Raw genomic sequence first — 27,319 nt, forward strand, 5'->3', positions numbered from 1 at the left:
TGCTCGCCAGTCATTCCAAGGTCTCACGTAGCTGCTCTCGCATGTTTACATAGAGGGAGGGAGTCTCTATGCTTGGAAGGCTTGCTTTCCATGTTAGAATGTCCTAAATACATCTTGGACGCAACAAACAAAGCGGGTGCTCGAATGGAATCTGTTCTGTCGGTGGGAGCCGCATCTTACTCGAGAAAGACCCGCATTCCGGACCTGCGTTTCAGGGTATAGCATTAGTCTCATCCAAGTTTCTTTCTTATGCAGGCTTTCCGCAGACGGCATCGTCTGTATGATGCGAGGCCAATCTATCTTTGAGAGGACCTGCGTATCGATGCACATCGCGGACATGGTTAGTATATGCCACCACGGTATGGCTAACCATTGGGATCGCCGTTTCCCAGGCACGCAGAGTGTGGACCGGGATGCAATCTAGATCTACTGGTGCTGATAGCGATAGCGCCGCGAAAAGTTTCTTTTGGTTTTCCTCACGGGAACTTCTGCATGAATTCCCGGCCATCACAGCTGTCACCTCCACCCGGTGTCCCAATAAATATCTTGATGGAGCAAAGTCCGGTTGAAGAGTGGCACTATTATAGTAGGCAATGCGTACGAAGCACATACAAATATGACTTTAACGGACACTAGCGGCACTTCCAAAAAAAAAACAAAAAAACAACTTCTACGTTCAAGTTCTCAGCTTTTTCTTTTCTTTTTTTTCTTCTATTTTTTTATAGAGAAAAGAAAGAAAGAAAGAAAGAAAACGAGTGGCAAATTGAGCAGGATACGATGCGGACACAGGAGTTTCGTGTGTGAGACGGGCTGCAAGGCATTTCGATAGGTCTGAAACCGGGACGGATGGGAGAGTTTTCCCAAAGTCAATTGCTCCCGCAGCCGAAGGACCCTTGCTTTTGACTTGTCTGTTCCGGCGGCTTGAGGAATACTCTAGTTATTGTAAGCTGGCCACTATGATCCGCATAGAAGCCGAACCGAAAGAACCAGAACTCCCCAGATGTAAAATCCAACTCGGGTTTCGTGGCGTGTTCGGGGGCTTCTTGCCCTGAGTCATATTGGTAGCACCTAAATTTGAGGGCCGTTCAGGAAACAATAATTAAGAATGACTCCGACCAGAGATCGAATTTCTCCGGATCGATCAACGGCCTCTCGTGCGACCCCCAAAAAAGACTAGTTAATAGCCTTAAGGTACCGTCATCATCGAATCTCTAGTGTAGGTCTGTGCTTGGCTGATGGAACCAGTGTGGAGTCGATTAGCAAAAGGCCGAAAGCCAGAAGCTGCTGGCCCCTCGGATTAGTTTTATTGACAGGAGTCGCTTGTGATGGATGTGCCGTGAAGAAGTATTCATGCTTGAAGCCTGTTGTGGCCAGACGATGATTATCGACTGCATTTGTGCAGATTTCTGACTCGCGAACTCGCGAATTGCGAGACGGGGCGCAGGAGGAGCTGACTGACGGCGACCTGACGATGGTGATGATGATGATGATGATGATGACGGGTCGGGACTAAATCGCCAGCACATCCGCCTGGGATTGGGCCATCGCCAGGACAGAGCTTGGACTAGCGCTGGTTTCTATATATACTTAGATTCCCATCGCGGTTCGTAGCGATGATGCAATTGTTGTTCGTCGATTTACTGTACTGTGTACCTCAACTAGTTAGACAGAGGCACTCGATTTATGATGATTGTTGTGCATGATTGACAGATCTGGCAGACTTGTACATAGAGATTCAACACTGATCGACAGGGCGGTTAATCACAGCGATCAACCGAAGGAACATAATACTGTGCGCCCAAACGAATCGATAGGAATCAATCAGTCATCTTGGGTAGTCAGACTGTCAGTTGTTGTCTGACGAGTCGCAGTTCGTCCTTGATTGAGCTGTGTGCAACCTGTAGTTGCTGTGCAGGCGAAGGAGAGGGGGGGCTGGAAGGCAAGGAAGACAGACAACTTTGGCTGCTGTGGTCCTTGCGCAGTGGAAGTGGTAAATCAACAACGTCACTGTATAATCGCACTGGCCATGGCCATTGAGTGGTGAATACGATCGGGTAGAGACTACGGAGGGAGTAGAGAGAGAAGAAGAAAAAGAAGAGATTCTGATTCAACTTTGGTACGTTCCTACCTATTCTTTGGTTCCCGGCTAAAAACTCCCACCCCCGTTTCATCTTCCCAGCTTCTGCTTTCCTCGATTTCTTCTTTTCTATCTCTTACTTGTACCACTTGTACCTCACGGAGTTATTATTTACTCTACCTACCTATTCTCTTCAATTTTCCCCAGACCGCTCCTTGGGTTAGGCGTCTCCTTACTAGCCCAGGAAGCATTGGGCTGTCTCACCCTGCTCCATGCCGGCCACGGCCCTCTCTGAGTAGTGCTCGTTACGGTCTGGCAGGGCGCTTTTTTCAGGAACAGGAAGAACAGGTGAGCGCGCAACTCCCTCCCACTCCCAGCCATCGCATTTTCCCACAAACAACACTCCTTCTCATTCGACCAGCCACTCCCAATTCTAATCGCGTGGCTCGCTCTGAAATCCTCTTCTCACCCTCTTTGCTGGTCTCCCCCCCGTGTTTCAATCCCCGAAGGATACCCACATTCCACTTTGTCTCCTACTGACCTACCATTGTCTGTCTTCCAGTGGCCAGGTGTATCGTGCGTGTGCTGGACAAGACAGAAAGCGGAGTCCTGCCAAAGCTGCACAGTCCCCCTGACACGTTAGCCAAGCGTATCTTCGATCGCAAGCCGCCTGTTCCTGGGAATCCATTGAAAGAGAATTTAATTCCCCAGAACTCAAGTTGTCGTCGCATCCGCATCCGCTTCACCCACAAACTATCGCGGCAGTGTCTTATCCTTATCGCGGCACATTTGACGAGACCTACGAAGTTCACGACCCTCATACGTTGACCACTCTTTCACCGCAACGCCAGCAGCAGGCTGCTCCCCGACCCTTACCTGAACCTACTTTTGACCGAGAACTTCGCCCCTCCAGTGCTCTGGGAAGCACTCGATTGTTGCGGAGAACTTCTCGTCATTTCCAACGCCCACCATCGGTCGATGTATCCGGACGCCCCGCCCAAATAGAGCAATCAATTCCTGTCTTCGTGCAGTCTGTCTCAGAACACGGTGGTAACGGTATTGCAGCACTACCCCCTGCGCTATCCGAGGCACATACGGACTACGACGACGACGAGGCCAATTCGGCACCGGAAGACCACCTTGAGCGGGCAGACACCTCGTACTGGCCCCGTCGGTCCACACGAGTTTCTCCTCGTACAGCATCTGCCATCCTCTGGACTCTGGAAGAAGCGATTCGAAAACCGTTTCCTTTCACAACCGACTGGGAAGAAGTGAATGCGCCCATGGCCGACGTAGCAGGCATCCCTGGCTCGACGGGCTTCAGTGCCAATGGCCGTACCCAGAATGGATCTTCGCGGGTTGCCCAAGGCCCGGTGCCCGTGAATCCACACCCTCCGAGTGGGGTACGGACTCCGACAGATATCATGAGACAGCGCCGGGATCGCGAGGCTCGCAAGAAGGCAGAACAGGAAGCTAAGGATAGGGAGCAAGAGCAAAGCAAGGCTCAAGGGCCAGCGCAGCCTTACGCTGCTGGCGTTGCTGGTGACAGAGGACCACAGAGGAGACCGACGCAAAGGGCTCCCGCGGGGCTCGAAGCGCAAGAATCACGCACCGCGGCCATTCCAGAACGATCCGCTAGCAACGCTCGGCGACCGGAACCATTTTCGCCCACGCAGGCCCCGGGTACCGGCGCGGGGCATGGTTATGCCCGGCCAACAACTTCGGCAGGACAACCCAATCCAGCTCAGCCGTCGCAAATCCCGCCCCAGGGCTCAGCCGGGGGCTCGAAGCCCCAAGGCCAAGCCGCTGCTTCGAAGCAACCCGGCACGGGGTCTCAAAGTCAGCAGCAAAATCGTCGAGTTCCTTTTCCTCATGCTTTCGAACGCTGGGAGACACTCTCGTCGCACTGGGAAGGATTGACTGGCTATTGGATTCGCAAGCTGGAGCAGAACAATGAAGCCCTCGAACGGGACCCTCTGAGCCAGCAGATGGCCCGTCAAGTGACGGATCTCTCTGCGGCTGGGGCCAACCTTTTCCATGCCGTCGTAGAGCTGCAGCGGTTGCGTGCGTCTTCCGAACGAAAATTCCAGCGCTGGTTCTTCGACACCCGCACGGAACAGGAACGGGCGAAGGAATTGCAAGCAGAGCTGGAGCGACAGATCCGGACTGAACGACAAGCGCGCTCAGAGGCTCTTGCCTCCTTACAGAAGGCGGAAAGTGACAAGACCCGCGTGGAAGAACTGCTGAAAGAGATGCGTCGTGAGTTGCAGATCTCCAAAGAAGAGGCCCGCCGCGCCTGGGAGGAACTTGGTCGGCGCGAGCAGGAGGAGCGCGAAAGGACTAATTCGCTTCGTAATGGTGAGCCTACATTGGTGGGAGGGGTGCAAGTGGTGCCGATGGTTACTGGCGCCTCGCACCGTCAAGCTTCGAGCACTCGTCCCCAGACCCACGAGAGCCCCTATGCTACCGGTGGAGCTGCCAGTGGAGAGGAAGCGCCAAAAAGCACAGCGGACACCGAAGGTCAATATTACGGCGAGCCTGCCGCATCGCCTACTGGTACGGATCCTTTTGTCGAGGGACAGCCACCGACCTCGTCTCCAGAAACTCAACGCCAGTATCCTGCACACTACTACGATCCGGAAGCTGGCTACCCCGCTCGACCGACATCCGAGAATGACGACCGATCTTATGGTCCCAGTGTGGCCAGCAGTGAACCTGGGGAAGACGAGTTTGGATCTAGCTATCGCCGCAACCCACAAGGCCCAGTTGTGTATCCTCCTACCATGTCCGAAGGGAGCGATGATTACGAGCACGGCTCTCTCGACGAATCAGGCTACCCCCCTGGGTCGCTTCCTGCATCTTCGGGCTCGATCTACGGAGGGTACAATCAAGCCGCCGACTACAGTGGCTCCGGCTGGGGTGTCGGCTCTGGATGGGAATCAATGACTCCTCGACATCGCCACCCTACTCGGCTGAGCGATGTCATTGAGGAGGAAGAGCCACGAACTACACCGAGTCGTGCCAGTATGGCCAGTCGAAGTGTACAGTGAGAGATGGTCAGCTTTGCCGTACATGCATCATGGAGCGCATCCAGCATCTGCCGGAAGGCCGTTTCGCTTTTGTTTCCGTTACTGTTCGTTCATGCATTCCCCTTTTGTTCTCCCTATGACAATACCTCTTTGTTCTGTTTTATCCCGTTTGCTCCAATCACTTTCCATGTGCCATACCATTCAACTGCATATGCCTTTCTCGAACTGCGACTGTGAGGTCCAATGAGCGCGCTGTTGGCAGGGGAAACCATCTCAATGGATGGCAACCCAGCTTTGCTATCAAGAAAGGACGCGACGTATCTATTGTAATGCTACAAGTCATGACATCAGCAGTCTTGCATTCTGTGCGATGAAAGTCCTCGAGTACGGAGTCTTCTGATAGTTAGCTATAGACAACACACGTGACGTACAGTCAAAGTGCCGATTGCACTAAACCGTAAATGGAAATCATCCAGCAAACCCCGGCCCGCCGGACTGAAACGCATCCCAACCCGCGGCCGACCGCCGTAGTCCTCCGCCTGTGAAACGAAAACTCCGCGTAATCAGCCCATTCCTCGCCCTCCTCCTCTCCGCATCAATCGATTCCAGCACAGCATCATGGCCTCCTCGATCCGACCCGCGGGCCGCATTCTCGCGCGTGCATCGCGCACTTCCCTGCTCTCCCTCGAATCCCCGGTCACTCGAACTCTTGCACGCCCAACCTTCTTCTCCGTGGGCCCCGAACAAGCCGCCCGCACGCGCAGCAGCAATGGCATCACGACCCTCCGCCGCGCATTTTCAACCTCCCCGACTCACTGCAAAGCGCCGAGCATGGGCCAGCTCAAGGCCCGGAACTCCACGGGCCCGTTCTCGTGGAAGTCGGCGCTCCTGTTCGTGCTGACGGGCGGCGGCATGATCATCTATTTCCGGGTGGAGAAGGAACGGTTGGAGCGCAAGCGCATCGCGGAGCTGAGCAAGGGAGTGGGCAAGCCGAAGGTCGGGGGTCCATTCACGTTGAAGGATCTGGATGGGAAGGAGTTTACGGCGGAGGATTTGAAGGGAAAGTATAGTTTTGTGAGTGTCCCCATGTCTTCCTCTTGTTTTTTTTTTTTTTTTTTTTGGAGGGGGGATGACCACTGACATTTCCTTCTTTGCGGTGGGAACCACCAGGTGTACTTTGGATTCACGCACTGTCCGGATATCTGCCCGGACGAGCTGGACAAGATGGCCGAGATCATTGACAAGGTCAACGAAGCGACGGGCGGCGAGAAGATCTTCCTGCCGGTTTTCATCACTTGCGACCCGGTCCGCGATACGCCCGAGGTCTTGCGCGAGTACCTCAAGGAGTTCCACCCGGGCATTATCGGGTTGACGGGCACGTACGAGCAGGTCAAGAATGTGTGCAAGCAGTACCGGGTGTACTTTAGTACTCCGCGGGACGTCAAGCCGGGAGAGGATTACCTGGTGGATCACAGTATCTACTTTTACCTGATGGGTGAGTTATTTTCTTGTTCCGGGGCGGTTTCTGATGGGATATGGCTCCATGGCTAACGCTCCTCGACTTTTCTAGATCCTGACAACGACTTTGTGGAGTGTATTGGACGCCAGGACACGCCTGATTCCGCTACGCGGACCATCATGGAGCACATCAACGACTGGAAGCGCGAGGGCAAGCCTTTGCGGAAGGATTAATGGGATTGTGCTTGATTCTTGGGGGCCGGGGGGCCGGGGGGCTGGGGGGCCGGCCAATGCGTGTACTATATAATACCCTACTCGGTAAAATCATGAAGACTCTGTATGTCCGCCGACGGGATGCGGGACTACCACGGGACTTTTCTAGCTTTGTTTTGTTTTGTTTTGTGTCTATTATGATCCCAGCATACACCTCCTAAACCAGCAAATTCCCCTCCCGATCCCTCTCGCGGTTCTCCCTCCACTCTCCACCCCCATCGACAAACACCTCCCGCTTCCAAATCTCCGCTTTCTCTTTACACCGCTCCAGCACTTCCTCGCCGGCCCGCCACGCGGCGCCGCGGTGAGCCGCGCTCACCGCAATCACAAGACTGCTCTCCGCGATGGGCACGTCGCCCAGCCGGTGCGCGATCACTACGCCCAGCAGCCCGTGCGTGCGCACCGCCTCCGCCGCGATGCCACTCAGCGTCTTCAGCGCCAGGGGCGGGTAGGCGGTGTAGCTGAGCTGGGCGACGGGGCGGTCGCCAAAGGTGTTGCGCGTGGTGCCGAGGAAGAGCACGTTGGCGCCCGCCTGCGGGGAGGAGACTCTCGCGAGTGCGGCGGTGGCGTCGAGCGGGGAGTAGGTTAGGGTGATGTGCGTGTTGAGGGTTGGGTCGGTGGTTGTGCGAGGGTAGGTGGTGGGGTCGAGGTGGGCGGGGAGGGGGATGGATTCCGAGGCTTGTTGTGGTTGTGGTTGTTGTTGTTGTTGGTTTTGTGCTGGTGGATGGTTTGTAGTGGACATCGTGGATTTAATAGTAGGAGTGGATGTTGGTGGTTCAGTGGTGGTGCACTGGTTTGTTTTGTGCGGATTGCTTTGAAGGGGCTGTCGCGATGGTTGTATTCTGAACAGGCGCTGCAGTGAGCTCGTGTGGAGGATGTAGAATCTCAATGGATTTCACCAGATTGAAGCACAATTGCACATGCGATGACTCCATTCCAGATTAGCTTATCAGGGATCGGCGGGGAGCTGTCCTGCTGTCCGATCAAAGCAGGCGGTCGGGCGGCCGGGCCCGAGTCGGTCGGAACTTGCGGTGTCTTCTGGATCCGGACTAGTGGCAAATTTTGGGATTAGCCTCTTTGGGACTCGATGCCTCGGGGTCGAGTAAAGACTGCTCACTTCTATACTAGTGTTAGAAAGTTGTTGAGGTCGCTTTCATGGATGGCAATCTCTTTGCAACATTGATTTTGTATATTGAGATTGCATGGTTCTACTATGTGAGATATTTGTGATCTAAGCTTTTGTTGGCGCTGCACTACGAACCACATGCCTAGTACATCCCCGATTCGCAAATAACTTAAAAACATCAAGGCCTAGAGGATTGAGGGATCGCAAGTGAAGCAAGTAAGTATTGTTGACTGCATGATGGTAATGAGCTGACGTGAAGTTAGGCCACGAAGTTGCTATGCTGGGAGGTAGTAGGATAAACTACATCGCAACACAATCTCAATCAATCGAGCCTTGAGTTGGCTTCACTCACGGCATCACATTGATAAAAGATTCATATCTCAGCTCAACAAATCATACTTGACAGAAAATCGGGCTCACTCACACACTCGGCGTGACAACAGGGGCCTACCGATCAAGTCCCCGGCTCAGTCGCCGATGCGCGATTTTCGCGTCAGGAGGCAGAGATTTGTGCCATAAAGAATAGACGCACCCCGTCATTCGGATCTCCACGTCCTCGACTTTATCTCTCGAGAGCATACAGAAATGGTATCCAAGATGTATCTCCACGGCACATCCGCTGTCTTAGTACGGCCAAGACTATCACCGTCTATAACTCCCCTCTTTAGCGCTCGAGTATACCACCAAGCCGGTGCTTCACCCAAGGAAAAGTCAACCCCTTGCCACAGCAAGACTCCTTCAGCCCAACCCAGCTCGTCTAGACCCTCCGAAAACTCTCCGCCACGGCCATCAACTTCCTCCATCCTAAGTCGCTCATTCTGGACCTGTCGCTCCTCCTGGAAGCGAGCCCGGATCAACACCCTCCGGTGTCTCGTCGGCTGCACCGTCGGCGACTTCTCAGCCCTGTGGATATTGCAGTCTTTCGCGCCGACTCTTGGGATTGGCCCGATTATGGGACTGTCCAGTATTTTCCTCCCCTCCCCCCTTCCAATTTCTCGAGCGTATGGGCGATGACCACTGACGTGCTATGTCTCGAACAGTGGCCTCGGGCATAACCACATCTATCGTTCTCGAGACCTATCTCCTCTGGCGGGGAGCAGACCAGCTGTCCCTGCCCGTGGCCTGCCGCACAGCCATGGGAATGAGCATGGTCTCCATGCTGGCGATGGAGCTAGCCGAAAATGCGGTGGACTACCATCTGACCGGCGGGGTGATCAACGTGGGCGATCCGCGATTCTGGCTTGCAGCTGCCGTGTCTGTGGGGGCGGGGTACCTGGCGCCGTTGCCGTACAACTACTGGCGGTTGAGGAAGTATGGAAAGGCTTGCCATTGATTTCTTCCGGTTCGACCTTGGTCGAGTCACCGTGCAAGCCACGTATGATGTATGATGATCTTGTCTACCAGATGTGTAGTGGCCACTCACCACTGCAGGTATATTCAAATGAGATTGCGCTATTACAGAGGGTGTTGCCAGTACTAATACAAGTTCCCTATCGACTGCCTCCATCCTGCTAGGTTCGCAGTGTAAGCCTGCACTCCATTTCTCAAAACTCCAAGTCATACACCAATGTATCCTCACACAGCTCCTCCCGGAGTTTTTGCACCCTGCTTCAATTAGTCTCGCGGTCTCATTTGCGCACAGCAAGCAGCACGGATCCACTCACTCCAGATGCGCCGGATGCGCCGCATAAGTCGGTAAGTCGTCCGGCTTCTCCAGGATGGCCACTAGTCCCATATCAAAGCCCTTGGCCCGGGCAGCAGTGGCCGCGAGGGGAGTGCCGGCCTTAAGTTGGCGGAGTCCTAGCATGGGTCAGTTTGGGCCTGATCACCTCCGCTTGCTCGGGAGGACATGGATGAGGGCCAGCTTACCGGGAACCTGGCCGACCATGCCATTTGCCACGCTGGTCCACTGATTCAGTTGTGCCTTGGTGACGCCGGGCTTGAGGCGGAAGAGGACTGAGTGAGACTTTATCAGTTGTTGATTTCCATGGGGGTGGGGGGAGGGAGCAGGGCAGCAATTACCGATGTGGTAGAGGGCCATGTTGGAGGGTTCTACTATGATCAGTGTGGTATTTTTGTTTTTGAGTGAGATATGAAGCTGGGAAGGTCAGCTTTCATATGACAGAGGAGATAAGGCTTACTTTATACTAGTTAGTCGCGGACGGAGATTGTCCGAGTGCCGTGGGGGAAGGATTCCGGTTCATTCCTTTGCCCGAATTATCTTACAAGCGTACTATATATGATAACGCCTAGTGAGTTAATTGACTCATTTCGTCAATCTGACTCTCAGGAGTAAGGACGAGATTTTCATGGCCACGCTCTATTGTAAGCTTGGTGGACACTAATGATATATACTCCTCCGTAGTAGTAGAAGATCGGGAATGAGCTGCTGCTGCAGTTTGTGGCGTTGCCAGTTGGCGGTTGTTGCTGCCCCTCCCCCAATAGCATCATCTCATCTCTCCCCACCACCTGCGCACGTACTTCAAAGGCGATCGAGTGCAAAACTGTCCGGCAAAGAGGGTGTCGTCCAATTGATTGATTGATCGATCCACTTGGATTTGGAGTAACTTACTCTGTCTGAGTGGCATACCATCATCCTAGAGAAGTGGACAAAGCAAACCCACCGAGAATTTCTCCGCATGAGACGCAGCCGAGTTGATCGTCGAGGGGCAGCAGCAGCACAGCACAGCAACGCACTGCCCCTCCTTGCCAACAAATAAGAAGGATGTGCACCCCTCATGCCGGTCTTCAAAAGTGATACCCCCCATTTTCCCTCCCTCCTCATCCCCCGTGATGCCCAAACCCTCCTCCCAGATCCACCGCGCCTGGTGGAAGGAAAGCTCCGTCTATCAGATCTGGCCCGCCTCCTTCAAAGACAGCAACGATGACGGCATTGGCGACATCCCCGGAATTGTCTCCAAATTGGACTATATCAAGAATCTCGGGGTCGATATTGTGTGGCTATGCCCTTCGTACAAATCTCCCCAGGTCGACATGGGGTACGATATTTCGGACTACTACAGCATCGCCGAGGAGTACGGCACGGTCGCGGACGTCGAGAAGCTGATCCAGGGCTGCCACGAGCGGGGGATGAAGCTTCTCATGGATCTCGTGGTCAATCACACCAGCGACCAGCACGAGTGGTTCAAGCAGTCGCGCCGCTCCAAGGACAACGAGTACCGCAACTGGTACGTCTGGAAACCGGCTCGCTATGACGAGCAGGGCAATCGCCAGCCCCCTAACAACTGGGTGTCACATTTCCAGGGTAATTTCGACTCCCTCCCCCTGTGATGCAATTTATTTTGGCCTGACACTGACAACCCCTGCAGGAAGCGCCTGGCAATGGGACGAGCACACCCAGGAATACTACCTCCATCTGTACGCGACCGAACAGCCCGATCTCAATTGGGAACATCCGCCCGTGCGCCAGGCGGTGCACGAGATTGTGCGCTTCTGGCTGGACAAGGGTGCCGACGGGTTCCGCATGGATGTCATCAACTTCATCAGCAAGGACCAGCGCTTTCCGGATGCCCCGGTCCAGGACCCGCGCACGCCCTGGCAATGGGGCGACAAGTACTACGCCAACGGCCCCCGGCTGCATGAGTACCTGCAGGGCATCGGGCAGATCCTGACGGAGTACGACGCCTTCAGTGTCGGGGAGATGCCTTTTGTCAAGGACACCAACGAGGTCCTCCGGGCGGTGCGCTTCGATCGCCACGAGATCAACATGATCTTCAACTTCGAGCACGTCGACATTGACCACGGCCCGTACGATAAGTTCGAGCCCGGCAGCTGGAAGCTCACGGACCTCAAGTCGTTCTTCGAAACCTGGCAGAAGTTCATGTACGAGAACGATGGCTGGAATGCGCTGTACTGGGAAAATCATGATCAGCCGCGGTCGATTGACCGGTTCACGAACGCCAAGGAGGAGTACCGCACCGCGGCTGGCAAGATGCTGGCGACCGTGCTGGCGCTGCAGTCCGGTACGCCGTTTGTGTATCAGGGCCAGGAGCTGGGGATGAGGAATGTCCCCGTGGACTGGGACATGAGTGAGTATAAGGACATTGACTGTCTGAACCACTGGCATAGGTACGTCTCCACCGGGGAACGAGAGAAATGACAGGAATATGGGGGCTGTGCGAAACCGAGACTGACGTTCTGTTCCATTGCAGGCTCCTCGCACACAAGCCCGACGACACTGAAGCGCACAAGATCGCCCGACAGGAGTACCAGAAGAAGTCCCGCGACAACGGGCGAACCCCGGTGCAATGGTCCGCAGCTCCCAACGGGGGGTTCACCGGGCCGAACGTCAAGCCCTGGATGTCGGTCAACCCGGACTTCGAGCGCGTCAACGCGGAGGCGCAGGTCCAGGACCCGCAGTCGACGTATCACTACTGGTCGTCTGTGTTGGGGCTACGGAAGAAGTACCACGACATTTTTGTCTACGGGGATTATGAGCTGGTTGACCGGGCGAACGAGGAGATTTTCGCCTACACCCGGCAGTACGAGAACCACAAGGCGCTGGTGCTGGCTAATTGGACCGAGAAGACGCTGGAGTGGGATCCCGCTGCAAATGGCATCCAAGGCGTGCAGGATGTTGTCCTGAATACATATGGAAGCGCGGCATCGACCCAGGAACGGTTTACGGGGGGTGGTGGGCAATGGTCGCTTCGTCCATATGAGGCGGTGGTTGCGCTGGTGCAGGCGTGAGATCAGGTATCGAAAATCAGTGAAGGAGCATTTAGCCAGTGTAATGCCACGGGGTTTGGGATTGAGTCCCCTCAAGCATAGAATTGATATCTGGTACTGTAAATGTGATGAGATGAAGAATTTAAGTCAATTCAGAATGCAAGACATCAATCACTCAGTGCTCAGCATCCCTGAAAGGTGGCAAACCCATCTTCTGGTCTTCAAGTATCTCCCTCAAGGAAGAAAACTGGCGTAACACTTATTGATATGGGCAGTCAATCACCCACCCCGGCCATTCTATGCTAGTCGTTACTGACGTCTTCATGCCTTCTCTTCTGTACTGTTGTCTCACCACCAGCACCACCACGCTCCCGGTGATGGATAAGATTGAGAATCGCTTGTATGTCTCTTGAGGAGGCTATGTTCTGTTTAGGTTGGTCACTCTATACGTACTGATCACATTCTACCAGAGCGAGCTAACCCAACCACGGCCACAGCGCAACAACCATCACAGCGAAATACACATCCAGCCACCGCCCACCACCCACACCCTCCCGCAACCCCCTCGCCGCCGTCGACGTCTTCGCACCCGCCGCCAGCAACACGCTCGGCTCGTACGTCGCCGGCTCCGTGCTGTTGCGCGTGCCATCCCAACAGTACTTCTCAAAGCAGCGGGCGCAGACGGCCGGGACCTCCGTTTGCGTACGGTCGAATGAGCGCGCCAGCACGGCACAGCCGGCGCAGGTGGGCCAGTCGGCGAAGGCCTCGCGGGTGCCGTTGGCCATGGTGACGACATTATATCCATTGGTGATCATCTCGTCGCGCTCGGAGATCGCGTAGGTGAGCTGGAAGGTCGACTTGTTCGAGTAGGTCGTATAGGGGTAGTTGGGCAGGTAGACCAGCAGCGGCGCCGGAGCGGTGAGATTGGAGCTGTTGCAGCCAAAGAAGGTGGGCCGCGTATTGAGTCCGAGGTTGACGAAGGTGTTTTTGTCGGGGATGCTGGGGAAGACGGTGCCGTTGCCGGCGCCGCTGGCGTTCTGGCTGCGCTCGTAGGTCGCCACCAGCGGGCTGCCGTTGGGCCAGTGGTTGGCGGTGCTGGCGGAGGAGTCGACGGCGAAAATCACATCCACCTGGCGCGTCGGCTGGATCAGCGGGTGCAGGGGCAGGTTCTGCTTGTCCTCGCCGCCGTCGACGACGTTGAGGTGGGCGGTTTGCTCGTGGTGGTATCGGTAGAACGGGTTGGGCGCGTAGATGGCGATGTCGTCGTTGCGGTCGCCCAGCTCCTCGAGGATCTCGGCGGCGATGTCTTTGAGGGTGCTGGGTAGGTCGGTGGTGTTGAGCTTGAGGATGAATTGGTTAAAGAGGCTGGAGGAGGTGCCCATCACGAACCCGGCGTTGTCGTAGCCGCGCACGCAGGTGGAGTTGCGGGGCACGCGGCCCTCTTCGAAATACGAGCCCAGGTACTCGAGCGGCGCGAAGGCGAAGATGGAGGGGTCGAAGCTGCCGAATTCCCAGGGGTTGAACTCGTAGACGGTCGAGTTGCTGCCCACCAGGATCTCGCCGGGGTTGCGTCCGTCCGCGACGAGGAGCGGCAGGGGCATTTTGCCGGCACGGAAGTCGTCGGTCAAGGCGATGGACGACCATGTGTAGCTGGGACCGCCGTCGGTGGCCTTGATGAGTTGGTAGGAGAGCGCGCGGCCCCAGTAATCGGTGAAGGAGATGTTGAAGCCCGCATCGCGTTTGCCTGCGACCACCTTGACCAGTTCCTCGTAGTACTGGGCCGTGTCCCAGATCTGCAGCCCTTTGGTCTTGGGGCCCTTGATGATCGAGTTTTGGAACTGCCACACCTCGCCTTCCTTGTAGGTCTGGAGGTTGGAAATGGTGGTGAAGTTGTTGATGTAGACCGATCCCAGCAGCCAGCCGCCGCCAGACAAGCCGGAGACATACGTTGCCGCCTGCAGAAGCCCCCCCAGTTGGCCGCTTTGGGTCGAGCCCTCCGTGCGGCTGTCGAAGGCCTTGAGTGCGCCGGCCCCGTTGGTCAAGGCCCGGTAGCCTCCGCCCGATACCGCGATGCCGATGTTGGGGAGGTTGGAGACGTTGGAGGCATGCTGGGTGATGTAGGAGACCGCGTCGAAGTCGCTCATGTTGAGATGCCCGAAGAAGTCTTTCATGGCTGGGATAGTCTGCTGACGGCGCACATCGAGCCATGCAGTCTCATTCTTCGAGAGCGTCGATGCGCTTCGAATCGTGGGTCTGCTGGAAGGGCAGGTCACATTGCTGGGAGCATATCCATCGGGGGCGTTGGAGAGGGCACGTCGCGAGATATCTTGAGTTGTCAAGTCGCTCGAAGTAGGCACAGACCTGCTGCCTGTTGTATGGCATGTTGTCAGCATCGGGATGCTTGGTGAGAGTAAGCTGATTCAACTTACCAGGGAAAGACCCCAGAGCAAGCACCGTCGAAAGAGAAAGGGCTGTCAGCTTCATGGTGTAGCAGGGATGGCTCAGACTGCACCACAGAGTCGGATCGTTGGGATGGACGTTTTATATGATGATGAGGTTATTCGGGCCCAGGAATGATCGAGGAAGCATCGGAGTTCGATCCAAGCCACGCTTCGCTGACTTTTGCTGCCTGGAATGGAGGCGCCTCTGCACTATTGCAACCCCCCTGTCATACGGACGCTCCTCGGACCACAATAGTCTGCCCTGCACGACCGATTGGGTGAGCGATTAGGCAACAGGAATAGAGGTTGCTGGAAGAAGGTTCGGAGGTGGAGATCTCGGGGCCCGAGGCGTTTCCAAGTTACTATTAGCTTTGGCTTCATCGAATCAGTGGTGTGTGACGGTGATGCTGACTGAAGGCCAGGTGGGAGGTGTGATGCGTGATATGCATCAGGAACCGTGGTTGTGTATGATTGTCGACTGAATCCCCTGGTTCTGTGGCTACTACTACTAGTATAGACCTGCTGTTATGCTCAACGAGTGGTGAACCCTGCCCGTGAAGACTCAGCCCTATGGGGCGTGGGCCCTCGGCTGCTCGGCACATCATGAGGCTCACCCACTAGGATCACTACTAGTATAGAAAGAAGACAGCATGAAATCGGTACAGGTATGCTTATAAGACCCATTCGATCCCACGATGCAATGATACACCCCACTCATGACCAGCAAGACGACCGAAATTAGACTGATACTACTAGTAGCAGCAAGGCCACATATTTCCAGAAAGCCGCAGCTGCCGGGCCTGGAGAGGGAGAAGCCTGGGTAAAAAGCCAGTGCCAGCATATAATGCTCGTCTACTTCCTACAAAATTAAACAGCGAGCGCAAACATGCAGGTTCTGATGGATTGATCATCATTGGACTTAGTAGTTGTAGTTGTGTGGATGTTGTATGCCTCAGGCTGCAAGACCCAAAAAGAGCTAGTGTCAGAATGAGTGAACGAGTAGTGACTGACTAATCACTTTTGGAAAGCGGTATCTTCTCCAAGCGGTCAGTCATTCTGCCGTCGGCGTCTCTCTGGCCTCCCGTCCGCCGGCGACATCTTTGCTCCAAGCGCAACCCAACTTCTTCTTCATCAGTCAGACTTCATGACTGCTGTGCATCATGTCTCATTTCCAGGAAGATGATCGATACTACTCGGGACCGCCGCGACCCGTTCCTCGCCGCGATGACCGGGATGGTCGAATGTACGACGATCACTCGCCGTCCCGATCGCGCTCGCCTGGCGGTATTACGCTCCTCCCCGCACGAGTATAGCATGGGCGAAGCTCCGGACACGGTAATAACTGACTCACTTTGCCATGAGAAGATCTACCCCTCTCTCCTTCGCGGGGCTCCGCCGCTGAAAGAAGGGGGGATTACCCCAGAGACCGACCCAACTCTGGACCCCGTTACCGCAGTCGGGACCGAGATGACTACCGACGGCGCTCCTCTCGCTCACCTCCACCCCGGCGCGGCCGACCAGCCTACAGAGACCGAGACCGCGAGGGCTATCGCTCCCCCGCATACGGCAGCCGCAGTCGAAGCTACAGTCGCAGTCGCAGCCGCAGCCCCCGGCGCAGCCGGCATTCGCATCACGGGCAAGAAAGTCGCGAGGTGATGATGGATGGGTTACCGGTGGATATGGTGGAAGAAGACGTTCGACAACTCCTTCCCCCTGCACGTTTGAGTTTCTGGAGCTCTGGCGTGGTGCTCCTTGGAATCCCGTTTTTGAATGGCAAGAAGCTGAGATGTCTGGTCGATGTGTGGAACAGATTTCGAATGAGTTGAAAGAATACTACAACGTTGAGGGCCTGGACGACGTTCGGGTGATACGCGACCGGCAAACGAGTGAGTGGGCTTGAGCTTCTCGGTCTGCAGCGCTAATCATGGGTTCAGAGGTTTCTCGTCAGCTGGGTTTCTTGAGATTTCGCGATCTCAATCAGTCGCGTGCGTTTGTCGAGCGGAACTTCCCAAACATATACCTGCACGGCCCGAGCGCACAGAACGACCGCGGCACGAAAGTGCGCATCGCTTACAGTCGCGAGAGAGAAGACCGTGCTCGGGCCCGAGCAGAGGCTGACTGGACCTGCATGATGGTGAGACTGAAAGATGTCGAGCTTGAGTCCCGCGCGCTGATTTCTTCTAGTGTTCCATTGTCAATTATTCCACCCGCCAAAAGTGCTTTCGTTGTCAAGCACCCCGACCTGGTAAGTCCGTCAAGCGACGGGAGTTATACGCACTTGCTCATTCGTACTAGATGGGGGCCCGGCCGGTCCTCCTGGACTACCGGCACCGAAAGTCGAGAACCACGGTGATAATGACGCGGCGCCTGAGAATCAGCCTTCGCAGTTTCTCCTCTTTCGCGGACTGGAATCCTCGGTTACCGAGGAGCTGCTGGCTAAGGGGGTTGCCAAGTTATACCGGCCTTCCTCGTCCAGCAACGATGCTACCGGAGGTCAAAAGAAGGGAGCTAAAGTGGCTTCCACTACCGGGGACTCGAACCTTGGCGCTCGGGATGGTTCCATTCGTCGTGTGCTGCTTGTGCGAGGGCGCAAATCCAACGAAAGCTGGCGCTATGGGTTTGCGGAGTTTGCTACAATTCAGGCATGTCTACACATTCGTCCTCGGAGAGTCCTGCTAACACGCTCTAGGACGCACAAGCGGCCATCACGCGGCTGAACTCATTCGATAAGTTTACCATCTCGTCGCGACCTGTCCTTGTCAGCTACATCCACGCCGGGGTCTTTGTTCCGGTGCTAAACCCCACTCCGAACAATGAACGATTTACGTTCAGCCCGCTGAACAACCCGTCTTTGAAACTGATGTATTGGGACGAAGAGGCGTACGTGAAGGAGCTTACAGTGTCCACGGCAGAATTGGACAGCGGCAAGGCGGACAAGGCGGGTCAGGAAGGACCGACCAAGGGCACCCGAGATGCCGACAAAGCTAAGAAACGCAAGGCGGATGCGGCAGCGAGTGCAGCGGCCAAGAAGATGGCGGTCCCGTCGCATCTGCAGTTCTGGAGTAATCGCCATGCGGAGCTGCATGGGATCCAGAAGAAGGAGGGCGAGGACAAAAGCGGCGCGGAGCCGACGTCCGAGGCGGCCGCATCGCCAGTGGATATGGCCGCGCCCCCGAGTCAATCCTATGCCAACCCCCAGCAGAGCTGCTGCTATCTGTGCATGCGCAAGTTCAAGTCCACGGCCCAGGTCAACCTGCATGAACGGCTCAGTCAGATGCACCGCGACAACCTGCAGAACGAGGAGCGGATTGCGCATGCCACTCGTAAGCTTGTCAAACACGGGATCATCCCGCAACCGACGGAGTATCGGGATCGCGCCCGGGAACGCAGACAGGCATTCGGCCGAGCCAAGGCTGGGGCTAAGCCGCGGCCCGCGGCGCCGGCTGCGAAGGACGAGGAGCCTGCGGTGCAGGTCCCGTCCAAGGGCGCTTCGCTGCTGAGCAAGATGGGGTGGTCCGCGGGGTCTGGCCTGGGAGCTCAGGGCACTGGAATGACGGCTCCGATTGCCACGGAGGTGTACGCGCAGGGGGTTGGGTTGGGGGCGCAGGGGAGTAAATTGGGCGAGGCCAGTGAGGAGGCGGGGCGAAACACGCGGGGGCGATACGATGAGTTTCTGGAGAAGACGCGACAGACGGCTCGAGAGCGATACGAGAAGATGGAGCAATAGGACGAGAGAATGGTAATTGAGTGTTTCAATTTTGTGTCTGCTGTAGATGCAGTAAACACCAAAAGGGTTGTCAGGTTAGTAGATGATGCAGATGCAGTAAATACAAGAGTAGGGTATTGTATGTATGTATGCCACGAGCGAAGCAAAGAAAAAAAAAAGTAGAGATTATATCCCGGAAACCGAAACCGAAAACTCCATCCAGATAGATTAATCCATCCATCCATCCCACCCAACCCATATCCATATTTTCAATCATCAAGACCGTTCCCGTATCAGTCCTCTTAGTAAATAACTCAACTCATCTCAACTCAATTCCCCTTCCCCTTCTTTTCTTCCAGCTCCAACAACTCCTTCTCCCGCTGCGCCTTCAACTCCTTCCCAAACTTCTCCCCCAAAACCTTCGCCGCCCAAGCCTCCACCTCCCGCTCCATCTCCCGATCCCCCTCCGCGAGCCCCTTCGCCGCATCCTCCTCCGAAAGCGACACCCGCCGCACATACCGCCGCATATCCTCCACGGAATTAATCTCCATCGCGTACAACACCCCGCCCGTCCCCGCCATCGCCAGCGCCAACACGTTCAACGTCGCCAGATTTAGCGCCTCAAACGCCTCCACCCCGCCGCTGACGGCCGGTCTGTGGTACTGCGCCGACGTGAAGAACGGCGGGATGCCGGCGATCTGGCGCTTCTGGATCGCGCGGCGCGTCGTGAAGGCTGTGAGGGCGAAGAAGGCCAGGCCGCCGAGGAAGAGTTTTAGATTCGTCTGCGGAGTCCAGAGTTTCGGGAGGGGGGGGTCGATTTCTGTTGGTGTCGAGGGGAGGGTTGTTTGGGTTGCGGAGGAGGGTTCTCGTGATTCTTCTTGTTGTTGGGGTTGTTGTTGAGGGGGGATGAAGTAGCGGAGGAGACCCATGATGATTACTTTTGTTGGTTGGTCTGAAGGGGGAGGTTCAATTCAATGATCTGACTGTGTGTTTTGTGCTTTTGAATTCGGTTGAGTGTTGAGGGTTGTGAAGGAGGGGAAATTGTCGAGCGGAATGAGGAGAGAAGTGGAGGAGGGGGAGGGTTGGTTGGTTACTCTGTCGGTAGCTACTGGTTAGTCAGATGCTGGCGGAGATTAACTTACAACACTCACCTTAACGCCGGATGTGTCATGGCCGGCAACTTCTCTGCGCTTCTTTTTTGTTCGTTCCCTGTGTTGTCAACAAAAGGATTTTGACACGGCAAGGCTTGGCCTGGATACTCGGACTGTAGAATGGATCCGTTCGATTGAAGTGCCTCTGTCGCATTTGGGTGTTATCACGCGTTTTATCTCCGTTCTTACGACAAGCTAGAGGACAGATTCATTTCTATTCCTATGGTCTATGCGCGTATGTACTGATTCGAGCCTGCCTGCTATACTGAACCGATGAAGTGTGTACATGGAAATGTCGAAATGAAATCATGCCAGACAATAGATGGAACTGATCGATATATATCTCGTAGTTCTTCCTGGTAGATGAATAATGCCCATGTGCTGGAAGACACAAGTCCACTAAAGGCCCGGTGAGAGCAAGGGGTTGAATGCCTGTATTCCTGCGATAATCATGTATTATCTCAATCAGGCCTTTGCAATCTCTCCCTTCACGCACAGCATGATGTATGCGGGTTTGCACCTCGATTGGATGCTGGGGCAGCATTCAAATCATCCCACCAGAACACTCGGGGGGTTTCACAGAGATGCATCGCGCATTCGTCGCGACAGCACAGTCGAAGCATACGTATATGTCTCCCCTCAGTGACGCGGGAGGTACTTCTAGTCTGCGCCTCAGAGTAATACCCCTGTCACAGCTCTCGAGGTCAATTGCAAATGAGGTATGGTCCCGTGGAGTCACCTGGTGGTCGACTGAACATCTAGGCCCGCAATCATGCGCTCAGCCTCGGTTCCCTCAACAGGGAATGCTCTCGGAGCCGAATGGAGCTGCAGGCCGAAGATCAGCCAGCCGGTCATCTCATCGAAGACCCTCCGAGCCGAACGTGTAGATCCGCAGCACGCGCTGCTTCTGCTCCAAAATCCAATCACGCAGCTCATCCGTTAGAGGAAGCATAGTCATATTCAGCAAGTTGTTCGATGCGAGCCATCCCCCCAACAGCGGAGATGTTTGCCGGTGAGCCGCGCTCACCCGTCGGCTGTTCGCCTCAGGGTAGTCGATCTTCTCCATGCCCACCTGCGCCGGCTGCGACTGACTGCCAAGGAAGTACGGGACGGTGGCGCAGATCCCAACGGCGGAATCCTGGATGACGTCTAATGCGCACTGGATCTCGTCGGCACGGAGGGGCGGCCCAAGACGGCGCAGGCAGCCCAGGATAATGTTCTGGATGACGATGCGCGAGTCACGGTAGAAGTTCCAGGTGCTGGCGATCCAGAGGTCCGAGTAGCAGTCGCATCGATTCTTGTACATGCCCACTTTACGGATGGAATCCGATATCATTGTCGCAGGGACGGGGTGCCAGTGGTCGGGTAGGGCATGCGTCCAGGCCACCAGCCTGGTATCTAGATGCCTCGCCCGTGTGAGAATCTCCTCAAGCGCGGTGACATCGGTAGGCACCTCCAGGGCGAGCTTATCCCAGGCTTGGCGGAGGCTGACCAGATCAGACGTCGCCATCAGTAGTTGAGTGGAGGCTGAGTCGGGGGCAATTGGCGCGGGCGGCCAGATCTTGGGAGTCTGCATGACGGGGTACGCGAGCCCTTTGGACATTTTGATCTGACTTGTTAGCCACACACTCAAGTAGGTTTTGCCTGCGGCCGAAAGCTTACAAGCTGCGCATGCACTGCATTTTCCAGCGTTACCGCGACGTCCGTCTCCCGCTGATCGGGACTGCGACTATTCACCAAGGCAATCGCGCCACGCAGATGTGTCTTTCCGGGAGGTCGGCGCTCCTTCAAAGCCAAAAATTCCTGATTCAGAGTTTAGCTAACTTCAATCCACTGGGGTTGACTATCAGAGCCAGCAACCTCATATATTGACAGCAACAGCACTGTCATCAGGATCTCGTCCTGATTTTGGTCAATGCCAGCTTGGATCGCTTCCCTGGTCTTAGCTATTGCTTGCGCACACAGCTGTTCGGCAGTCCGTAGATACGATCGGTTTCCCGTCCACGCGCACACCGAGAAGAAAGAGACCGCCAAAGTGATGAGTTTTAAATGCGACCCAGGCTGCGCGTTCGAGTAAGCCGCGGGCACCATTTCCATGAACCCTTCGCGGATTAACGGGTCCTTGGGCGAATAAAGATAGGAGCTGAAGAACAAAGACGTCACCGTGTCCTCCACCGGCAGCTGAACACTCTTCGGTATGCTGCATGATGAATCGAATACAATATCCATCCAATCCGCGCGGGTAACATTGGTGGACACGGCGGTTTCAGATGCCGCGGAACCTGCCGACGTTACAGCTGTCAGTTTCGCCTCGTCGGTTAGCACTGCATTTGACGGCTGAACGCCTCGCTTCTTGCGCTTGAATGCGACCTGGTCTCGCAGCATGATATCAAATGGATCTGGATATCCTGGACATGACCGGTTCGTCCGCACACAAGCTCTACAGTGCGGGCGAGTCTCATCACACTGAGCGAAGTATCAGCAACCAGTGGCGCAACGGCTCGGAAGCACCAACCTTGATGCGTCTCGACCGGCAATTCTGACACCCTGTGCTGGGTTTCCCACGGTACACCATGGCGAGGTTCCGAGTCTAATCAGACCGTAAATCTGGAGTCGGACGGAGTGATTGTGGATCTGACTGGTACGACAGCATCGAGAAGGCTGGGCGGCAAAGCACTACTTCAATAACATGGTCCATACACCAAGCATTCGGACCCAGGCTGGTTCTAGACGCCATCAAACGTACCCGGATGAATTGGAAATTGGCTTCCGATAAGCAGAGGAAGTTGAGGTGATTAGTTGGAGCCTTGCGCTAACCACAACAGATTGCGCACGTGATGGGTCTCTCACCCGAGGTGTTATCCACTACAGCCCTGGATCCTTTATCCCATAACTAAGACGCATGCATTGGTTGGCAAGCTCAAGGAATCTTGATGCTTCGCAGAAAACGCGCATGAGGTCATTGAAAGAGCAAGTTGGGAGGAAAGGTCAACTACACAAAGCACAGTCGAATCCAACGGCAAAAGAGAAGGAATAAGATGTTCGTAAGTAGATACATCACAGTACAGGCATGTCTCATTAGCATTAAATTTCATCAAAACAGATGTAGGTTAGGCTCGTAACACCGTAATGCATATAACAGGCTTCATAAAATCATCAATCGATCATAATACATAAATCTCATGGTAGGCGGGCGTGCGGAATGACCGTAGGGACTCGACCGACCGGGCGTCTAGATCAGATCAGGTCCTCAATTTCGTGCCGCCAAGTGAACTATCTCGTAGGTGCAGTGTTGAGCAGCATATCTGCCCGACCGGGACGGTCAAGACGATCAATGCCCAGATGTTCTTTGCCATCTCGGCCAACATAGATCCCAAAGCCGTACACTGAATGCTCTCGGTCCCCGGGTGGTGCGACAACGAGTCGAGTGACGAGATCGGCCTTGCTCCTAGGCTCGCGCAGAATTTTATCCGCGAGGAGAGGACTCTGATAGAGGAAGCTGATCAGACCGGCGAGCGTGCTGATATCATGCGGAAGGTAGCGTCGGCGGCGCGGCCAGATGCACAAGAAGGAAACAGTATAGAGAGCACAGAATACCACCATCGCGTAAAAAGCAGGCATCGATGCTGCAATTTTCACGACGTGCTCGGCTGGGTAATTCAAGGCAATAAATACACCTCCAGCGAGAATCGGAATGGCAGCAGACGCAACACTCATAAATGAGATCCAAGCCACTTTGTAATGCTTGTTGACGACCGCTAGGACGGTCACCTGGAAAGGAAAACAGGAAGGATACGCGAGCAACAGACTCTCTTCCGCCCGTGCACCATCGGACGAAGACAACGAAGCAAAGGGTTGCGACGCACGGAAGAAGACGTCAATAGGCTGCCAGGCGAGGAAGAAGATGTTTCCGATGAGGGCTGGAACAAAACTGTAGCAGAAGTTGGAGGACGAGAAGGCGCCAGTAGAAGGCAGTGTCGGCAGTCGTGGAGGGAAGCCTCCCCGGATAGCATCATGGATAAAACTGACTAGCACAAAGGCGATGAATAAAGCGCATATAATAACAGTCCAAGCTATCACAGACGTGTCTTTGAGAAACCATGGGATCCAACGATAACGAACAGCAGGAGAGTACAGATGATCATAGTACTCGCCTTCCTCCGTTATTGCCTGTCGTTCCACATCTATTGACACTTTGGACAGTCCATGCGACTGCATTTGAAGGTTCTTCTCCAGGTGGTGCAAAGACGGTGTTCGGATTGGCGCATCGACCTCGCCAATGCCATAGAAGGTTTCTCCGCGGTTTGACAATTGCCAATAACCTAGCCGGAGAAATCGAGGTTCAAGCGACTCTCCAACGTGGGGCAATGTTTCAGACTGTTCAAAATCATGCAGGATGTTTGACCGTTGAATGACCGAAATGAGGTCCGCCAGGCTAACAGGGTCCCACATTAAGCCAGACCATGTGCGGACGAAGCGGAGCATAAGTAGGATGAGTCCAATAGTCGACAAGCCGTAGATGGCCACTAGCGTCCAACCGACGGCCAGAACGGAAGCCCATCGCCAGGTCCCCTGGCCGTCGATTATATACCATTTGGCCTGGAACAGACAACTGAGAAGCGGCAGTGCGATAATATTGGAGAGCCACATGGAAAGTAAAGCGAATCCAACGAGAGCCTCTCCGTGCTTAAAGTGCGAGAGATCCGGCAGGATGAAGTTGCGCGAGAGAATTGGCAGTCCTTGTAGGACGCGATCGTACGGCCGTTCCGATGCCATGATGGCAAACGGCATGATGCGATACACGGCGGCCTGAACCACAAACGTCCAAAGAGTGATGATCATACCCAGAATCTGCGGTAAAAATTGCATCACGAAGTAATGAGAACCACCCTGCCTCTCATAATCCCATAGTCCTTGATGTCGCGGCGACCAGACATTGCAAAAGATGATTCCCGCCATCATAAGCAGACAGCATGTCGTGAGTGCCATTAAAGCCCATGTGCGTAGTACGCAGGGCACATAATCTAATGCAGGGTACAGTAGGCTTTCCTCCGGAGGATCCACTGGGACGAATGATTCCGGGTCCACCGAATTTTGAGGTGACCTTCTTGCGGAAATGGGAGATGTCTGTTGCTGTCTCACTGCCGGAGTTGAAGAAGGCCCATGCGAGCGGATGAAGCAGCCAAGACCATCATCCCAGAGCAGCGGCTCCGCGGGAGAGTCCTGGCTAATGATCGAACTTCTCCGCCTGGGACCCGCGACGTCCTCATCACGCGTCAGCTGGCTGATGGCGAAGTGAATATAAGGCGAGTCGTCCATTCCGGGAGTCGGTGGGCGTCCGGCGTAGCTATCAGCGGGCGCCTGGCTAGACGTGGTGTGAGACATAGGGCTCAGGTGAACTTCTCTATCCTCAACGGAGCGTATCGTTCGGGACGCGGGTGTAGTAAAGACTCTATTATCGCTCGAGGAGTCCACTGAGGGCTGCGAGCGCGTGCCAGCCACCGGCGGGGCGAGATGTGATCTTGAAACGCTAGGGGAAGGCGTATGAGATGCAGGGCGAGAGTTGGGAGTCGCATAGCGCACGACATTGACTCGGCTGCCACTCGTCCGAGACCTTGCGCTGGAACTCTGGCTCGAGAACGAATAGTAGTCATCTGAAGCGGCAACGGATTGTTGATCTTCGGTATGTATCATCTGCGGTCTACTTGCTGCATAGAGTCAGGCCATCGGTCGAAACCACAATCCAGCGTTGGTCGAAGTTTCAGGCTGGCTGTCAAACAAATCTAACATTCCACTTACAACTGACAGTCCGTAGACTGACATTGCCCGAACCCGGAGCCAACATGGCGGTCGGGATCAACCGAGGAATGTATACGCTCAATCACTCACTTGCACTTTCAGTATGAGATAGCTCATGGGCATTTCCCACGCATAGGACCCGAGCCGGTCAAGGGGGTACATAAGAGTCTGAAAAGAATTGGGGCAGGAAGCAAGGGAGAAAGAAGCTCTGAATTGGGCTGCCATGAGTGTTTGAGGTGGTTGGCTAAACGACCGCCTGTCTTTCCCAGCCTCCGCCGCCCAGCCACCGCAGGTCCAACGAAGAGGGGCCAATCGAGTTGACAATGGTGCTGATGTACTTCATATAAGAGCTCAACATGGCTGCCAGCTATTGGACACATTATTTAAAAGGGAAAGGCTTGATGTGTCTGTTGGGTGGTTGTGGTGGCACGGGCACAGGTCACAGAGCGACGACAATCGATGGACAGTCGATGGACAGCCAGTGCCAAGATTACGGCCCGAACCATCCAAGACCATCCACCTACAACCTGTCAACAGATCAATTCCTTGATTCTTACTTCTTACTCATATGTCTAAGTTAACTGTGGTCTACAGTAGTCAATTCTGCGTTTTTTGAATGGATCGTGGCGAATGCATCTGTCTCAAAATCTTCCGGCTGCATTCTTCACATCTTGGTTCATCTGAACTGTATCTTAGTCCCAGGACCAATGCGATGCAGGCGGGTTGCACACTTCACTGAGCTTGTTTATCGGGCAACCCTCATAGAATGGGAGATAATACTATCTTTGATTACACATCTACAAGCGATAGATGGTTACGCATTAGCAGCACAGGCTGGTCTCACGATAGAAAGGATCATCTCTGGCTTTTCTAGCCAAGTCCCGTGTAAAATGAGTGAGCTGTCGTCACCAATTCCACTTCCGCGTCATCGTGTGCAAAGACATGCTTTGGCAACCAAACCTACAACTCGCAATTCCTGAGTCGAATCCTTAATGATCCATGGCCAGCATCCTGTATACTTAGAGCACCACGGCTGGGATATTCGAAGTGGATTCCCTTGAAGTGAAACCTGCGGCCTGAGAATTTACCATGAGGACGAAGGCATGCGAGATGAGTGTGGAGATTATGTCGACGGGTACGTACTCTGTGACCATGTACCTGATTTCAAGGGTCTTCTAAAAATAGCATCACACTCAATGGACCAGGGCTTCGCTTGCTCTTCACTGTGTGAAATGTGAAGCCCTCTCACTCGGTGATCTACTCATACTCGCCAGTCCATAGCAGATGGATGCTCGTGAGGTCGGAGATGTCGAACTGGGACAGGACATTCGCTATTTTCGGCTGAGACCTCGTGGTTGCATGCGTGGGACTCGAAGTCTCGGCCCCATCATTGTTATCTTTGGCTAGACAAATCAGAAGAGAGTTTGGCGTGGGAACAGGGGGAATGGGGCACTGCTGGTTGCCGCACCTGGAGGGGATGTGGAATTGTGGATATGCATCCCGACGGCACGATTAGCGGGGAGAGGAATGAAAAGTGAACTCACTGGGTAAAAAGCAGCAGAAATGTTCA

The 27,319-nt window shown here is 54.8% G+C and overlaps 10 protein-coding genes across 10 annotated transcripts; 6 read left to right on the top strand and 4 right to left on the bottom strand.

Moving 5' to 3' along the window:
* Positions 1-2,349: 2,349 nt before the first annotated feature.
* On the top strand, positions 2,350-5,206 carry BP01DRAFT_409212 (uncharacterized protein; the record flags this gene model as incomplete). Its single annotated transcript, XM_025578845.1, has 3 exons — positions 2,350-2,372; positions 2,421-2,425; positions 2,789-5,206. 3 exons carry the CDS (start codon positions 2,350-2,352, stop codon positions 5,125-5,127), a joined length of 2,367 nt encoding a protein of 788 aa, XP_025433815.1. The 3' UTR covers positions 5,128-5,206.
* Positions 5,207-5,636: 430 nt separating this feature from the next.
* BP01DRAFT_335431 (SCO family protein) lies at positions 5,637-6,835 on the top strand. Its single transcript, XM_025573195.1, has 3 exons — positions 5,637-6,180; positions 6,277-6,601; positions 6,677-6,835. The coding sequence occupies exons 1-3, from the start codon at positions 5,725-5,727 to the stop codon at positions 6,796-6,798; spliced, it is 903 nt and encodes a 300-aa protein (XP_025433816.1). The 5' UTR covers positions 5,637-5,724; the 3' UTR covers positions 6,799-6,835.
* Positions 6,836-6,863: 28 nt separating this feature from the next.
* On the bottom strand, positions 6,864-7,728 carry BP01DRAFT_421543 (molybdopterin synthase catalytic subunit). The gene has a single exon (XM_025579520.1). The coding sequence runs from the start codon at positions 7,577-7,579 to the stop codon at positions 6,995-6,997; it is 585 nt and encodes a 194-aa protein (XP_025433817.1). The 5' UTR covers positions 7,580-7,728; the 3' UTR covers positions 6,864-6,994.
* A 641-nt stretch (positions 7,729-8,369) lies between these two features.
* On the top strand, positions 8,370-9,578 carry BP01DRAFT_198718 (uncharacterized protein). The gene is made up of 2 exons (XM_025571009.1): positions 8,370-8,927; positions 9,004-9,578. The coding sequence occupies exons 1-2, from the start codon at positions 8,549-8,551 to the stop codon at positions 9,294-9,296; spliced, it is 672 nt and encodes a 223-aa protein (XP_025433818.1). The 5' UTR covers positions 8,370-8,548; the 3' UTR covers positions 9,297-9,578.
* Positions 9,508-10,004, bottom strand: BP01DRAFT_380394 (Dabb family protein; the record flags this gene model as incomplete). Its single annotated transcript, XM_025577220.1, has 4 exons — positions 9,508-9,568; positions 9,628-9,763; positions 9,833-9,919; positions 9,986-10,004. The coding sequence occupies 4 exons, from the start codon at positions 10,002-10,004 to the stop codon at positions 9,508-9,510; spliced, it is 303 nt and encodes a 100-aa protein (XP_025433819.1).
* A 627-nt stretch (positions 10,005-10,631) lies between these two features.
* Positions 10,632-13,030, top strand: BP01DRAFT_198816 (glycoside hydrolase family 13 protein). The gene is made up of 3 exons (XM_025571010.1): positions 10,632-11,228; positions 11,293-12,052; positions 12,136-13,030. The coding sequence occupies exons 1-3, from the start codon at positions 10,757-10,759 to the stop codon at positions 12,671-12,673; spliced, it is 1,770 nt and encodes a 589-aa protein (XP_025433820.1). The 5' UTR covers positions 10,632-10,756; the 3' UTR covers positions 12,674-13,030.
* Positions 12,955-15,246, bottom strand: BP01DRAFT_414137 (uncharacterized protein; the record flags this gene model as incomplete). The annotated part of the gene is made up of 3 exons (XM_025579040.1): positions 15,082-15,246; positions 13,242-15,020; positions 12,955-13,070 (listed from the first exon to the last, which is right to left on the bottom strand). Exons 1-3 carry the CDS (start codon positions 15,134-15,136, stop codon positions 12,955-12,957), a joined length of 1,950 nt encoding a protein of 649 aa, XP_025433821.1. The 5' UTR covers positions 15,137-15,246.
* Positions 15,247-16,305: 1,059 nt separating this feature from the next.
* On the top strand, positions 16,306-16,979 carry BP01DRAFT_354379 (uncharacterized protein). The gene has a single exon (XM_025574406.1). It carries the CDS (start codon positions 16,318-16,320, stop codon positions 16,747-16,749), a length of 432 nt encoding a protein of 143 aa, XP_025433822.1. The 5' UTR covers positions 16,306-16,317; the 3' UTR covers positions 16,750-16,979.
* On the top strand, positions 16,769-18,974 carry BP01DRAFT_198853 (putative G-patch domain protein). Its single transcript, XM_025571011.1, has 5 exons — positions 16,769-16,979; positions 17,028-17,227; positions 17,278-17,338; positions 17,389-17,735; positions 17,783-18,974. Exons 1-5 carry the CDS (start codon positions 16,880-16,882, stop codon positions 18,818-18,820), a joined length of 1,746 nt encoding a protein of 581 aa, XP_025433823.1. The 5' UTR covers positions 16,769-16,879; the 3' UTR covers positions 18,821-18,974.
* Positions 18,892-26,173, bottom strand: BP01DRAFT_335446 (DUF3433 domain-containing protein). The gene is made up of 7 exons (XM_025573196.1): positions 25,750-26,173; positions 23,317-25,658; positions 21,811-22,140; positions 21,613-21,753; positions 20,832-21,559; positions 20,644-20,708; positions 18,892-19,751 (listed from the first exon to the last, which is right to left on the bottom strand). The coding sequence occupies exons 1-7, from the start codon at positions 25,793-25,795 to the stop codon at positions 19,129-19,131; spliced, it is 4,275 nt and encodes a 1,424-aa protein (XP_025433824.1). The 5' UTR covers positions 25,796-26,173; the 3' UTR covers positions 18,892-19,128.
* Positions 26,174-27,319: the final 1,146 nt, after the last annotated feature.

Source organism: Aspergillus saccharolyticus, assembly GCF_003184585.1.
Source record: "Aspergillus saccharolyticus JOP 1030-1 unplaced genomic scaffold BP01scaffold_6, whole genome shotgun sequence".
NCBI classification, from domain to species: Eukaryota; Fungi; Ascomycota; class Eurotiomycetes; order Eurotiales; family Aspergillaceae; genus Aspergillus; species Aspergillus saccharolyticus.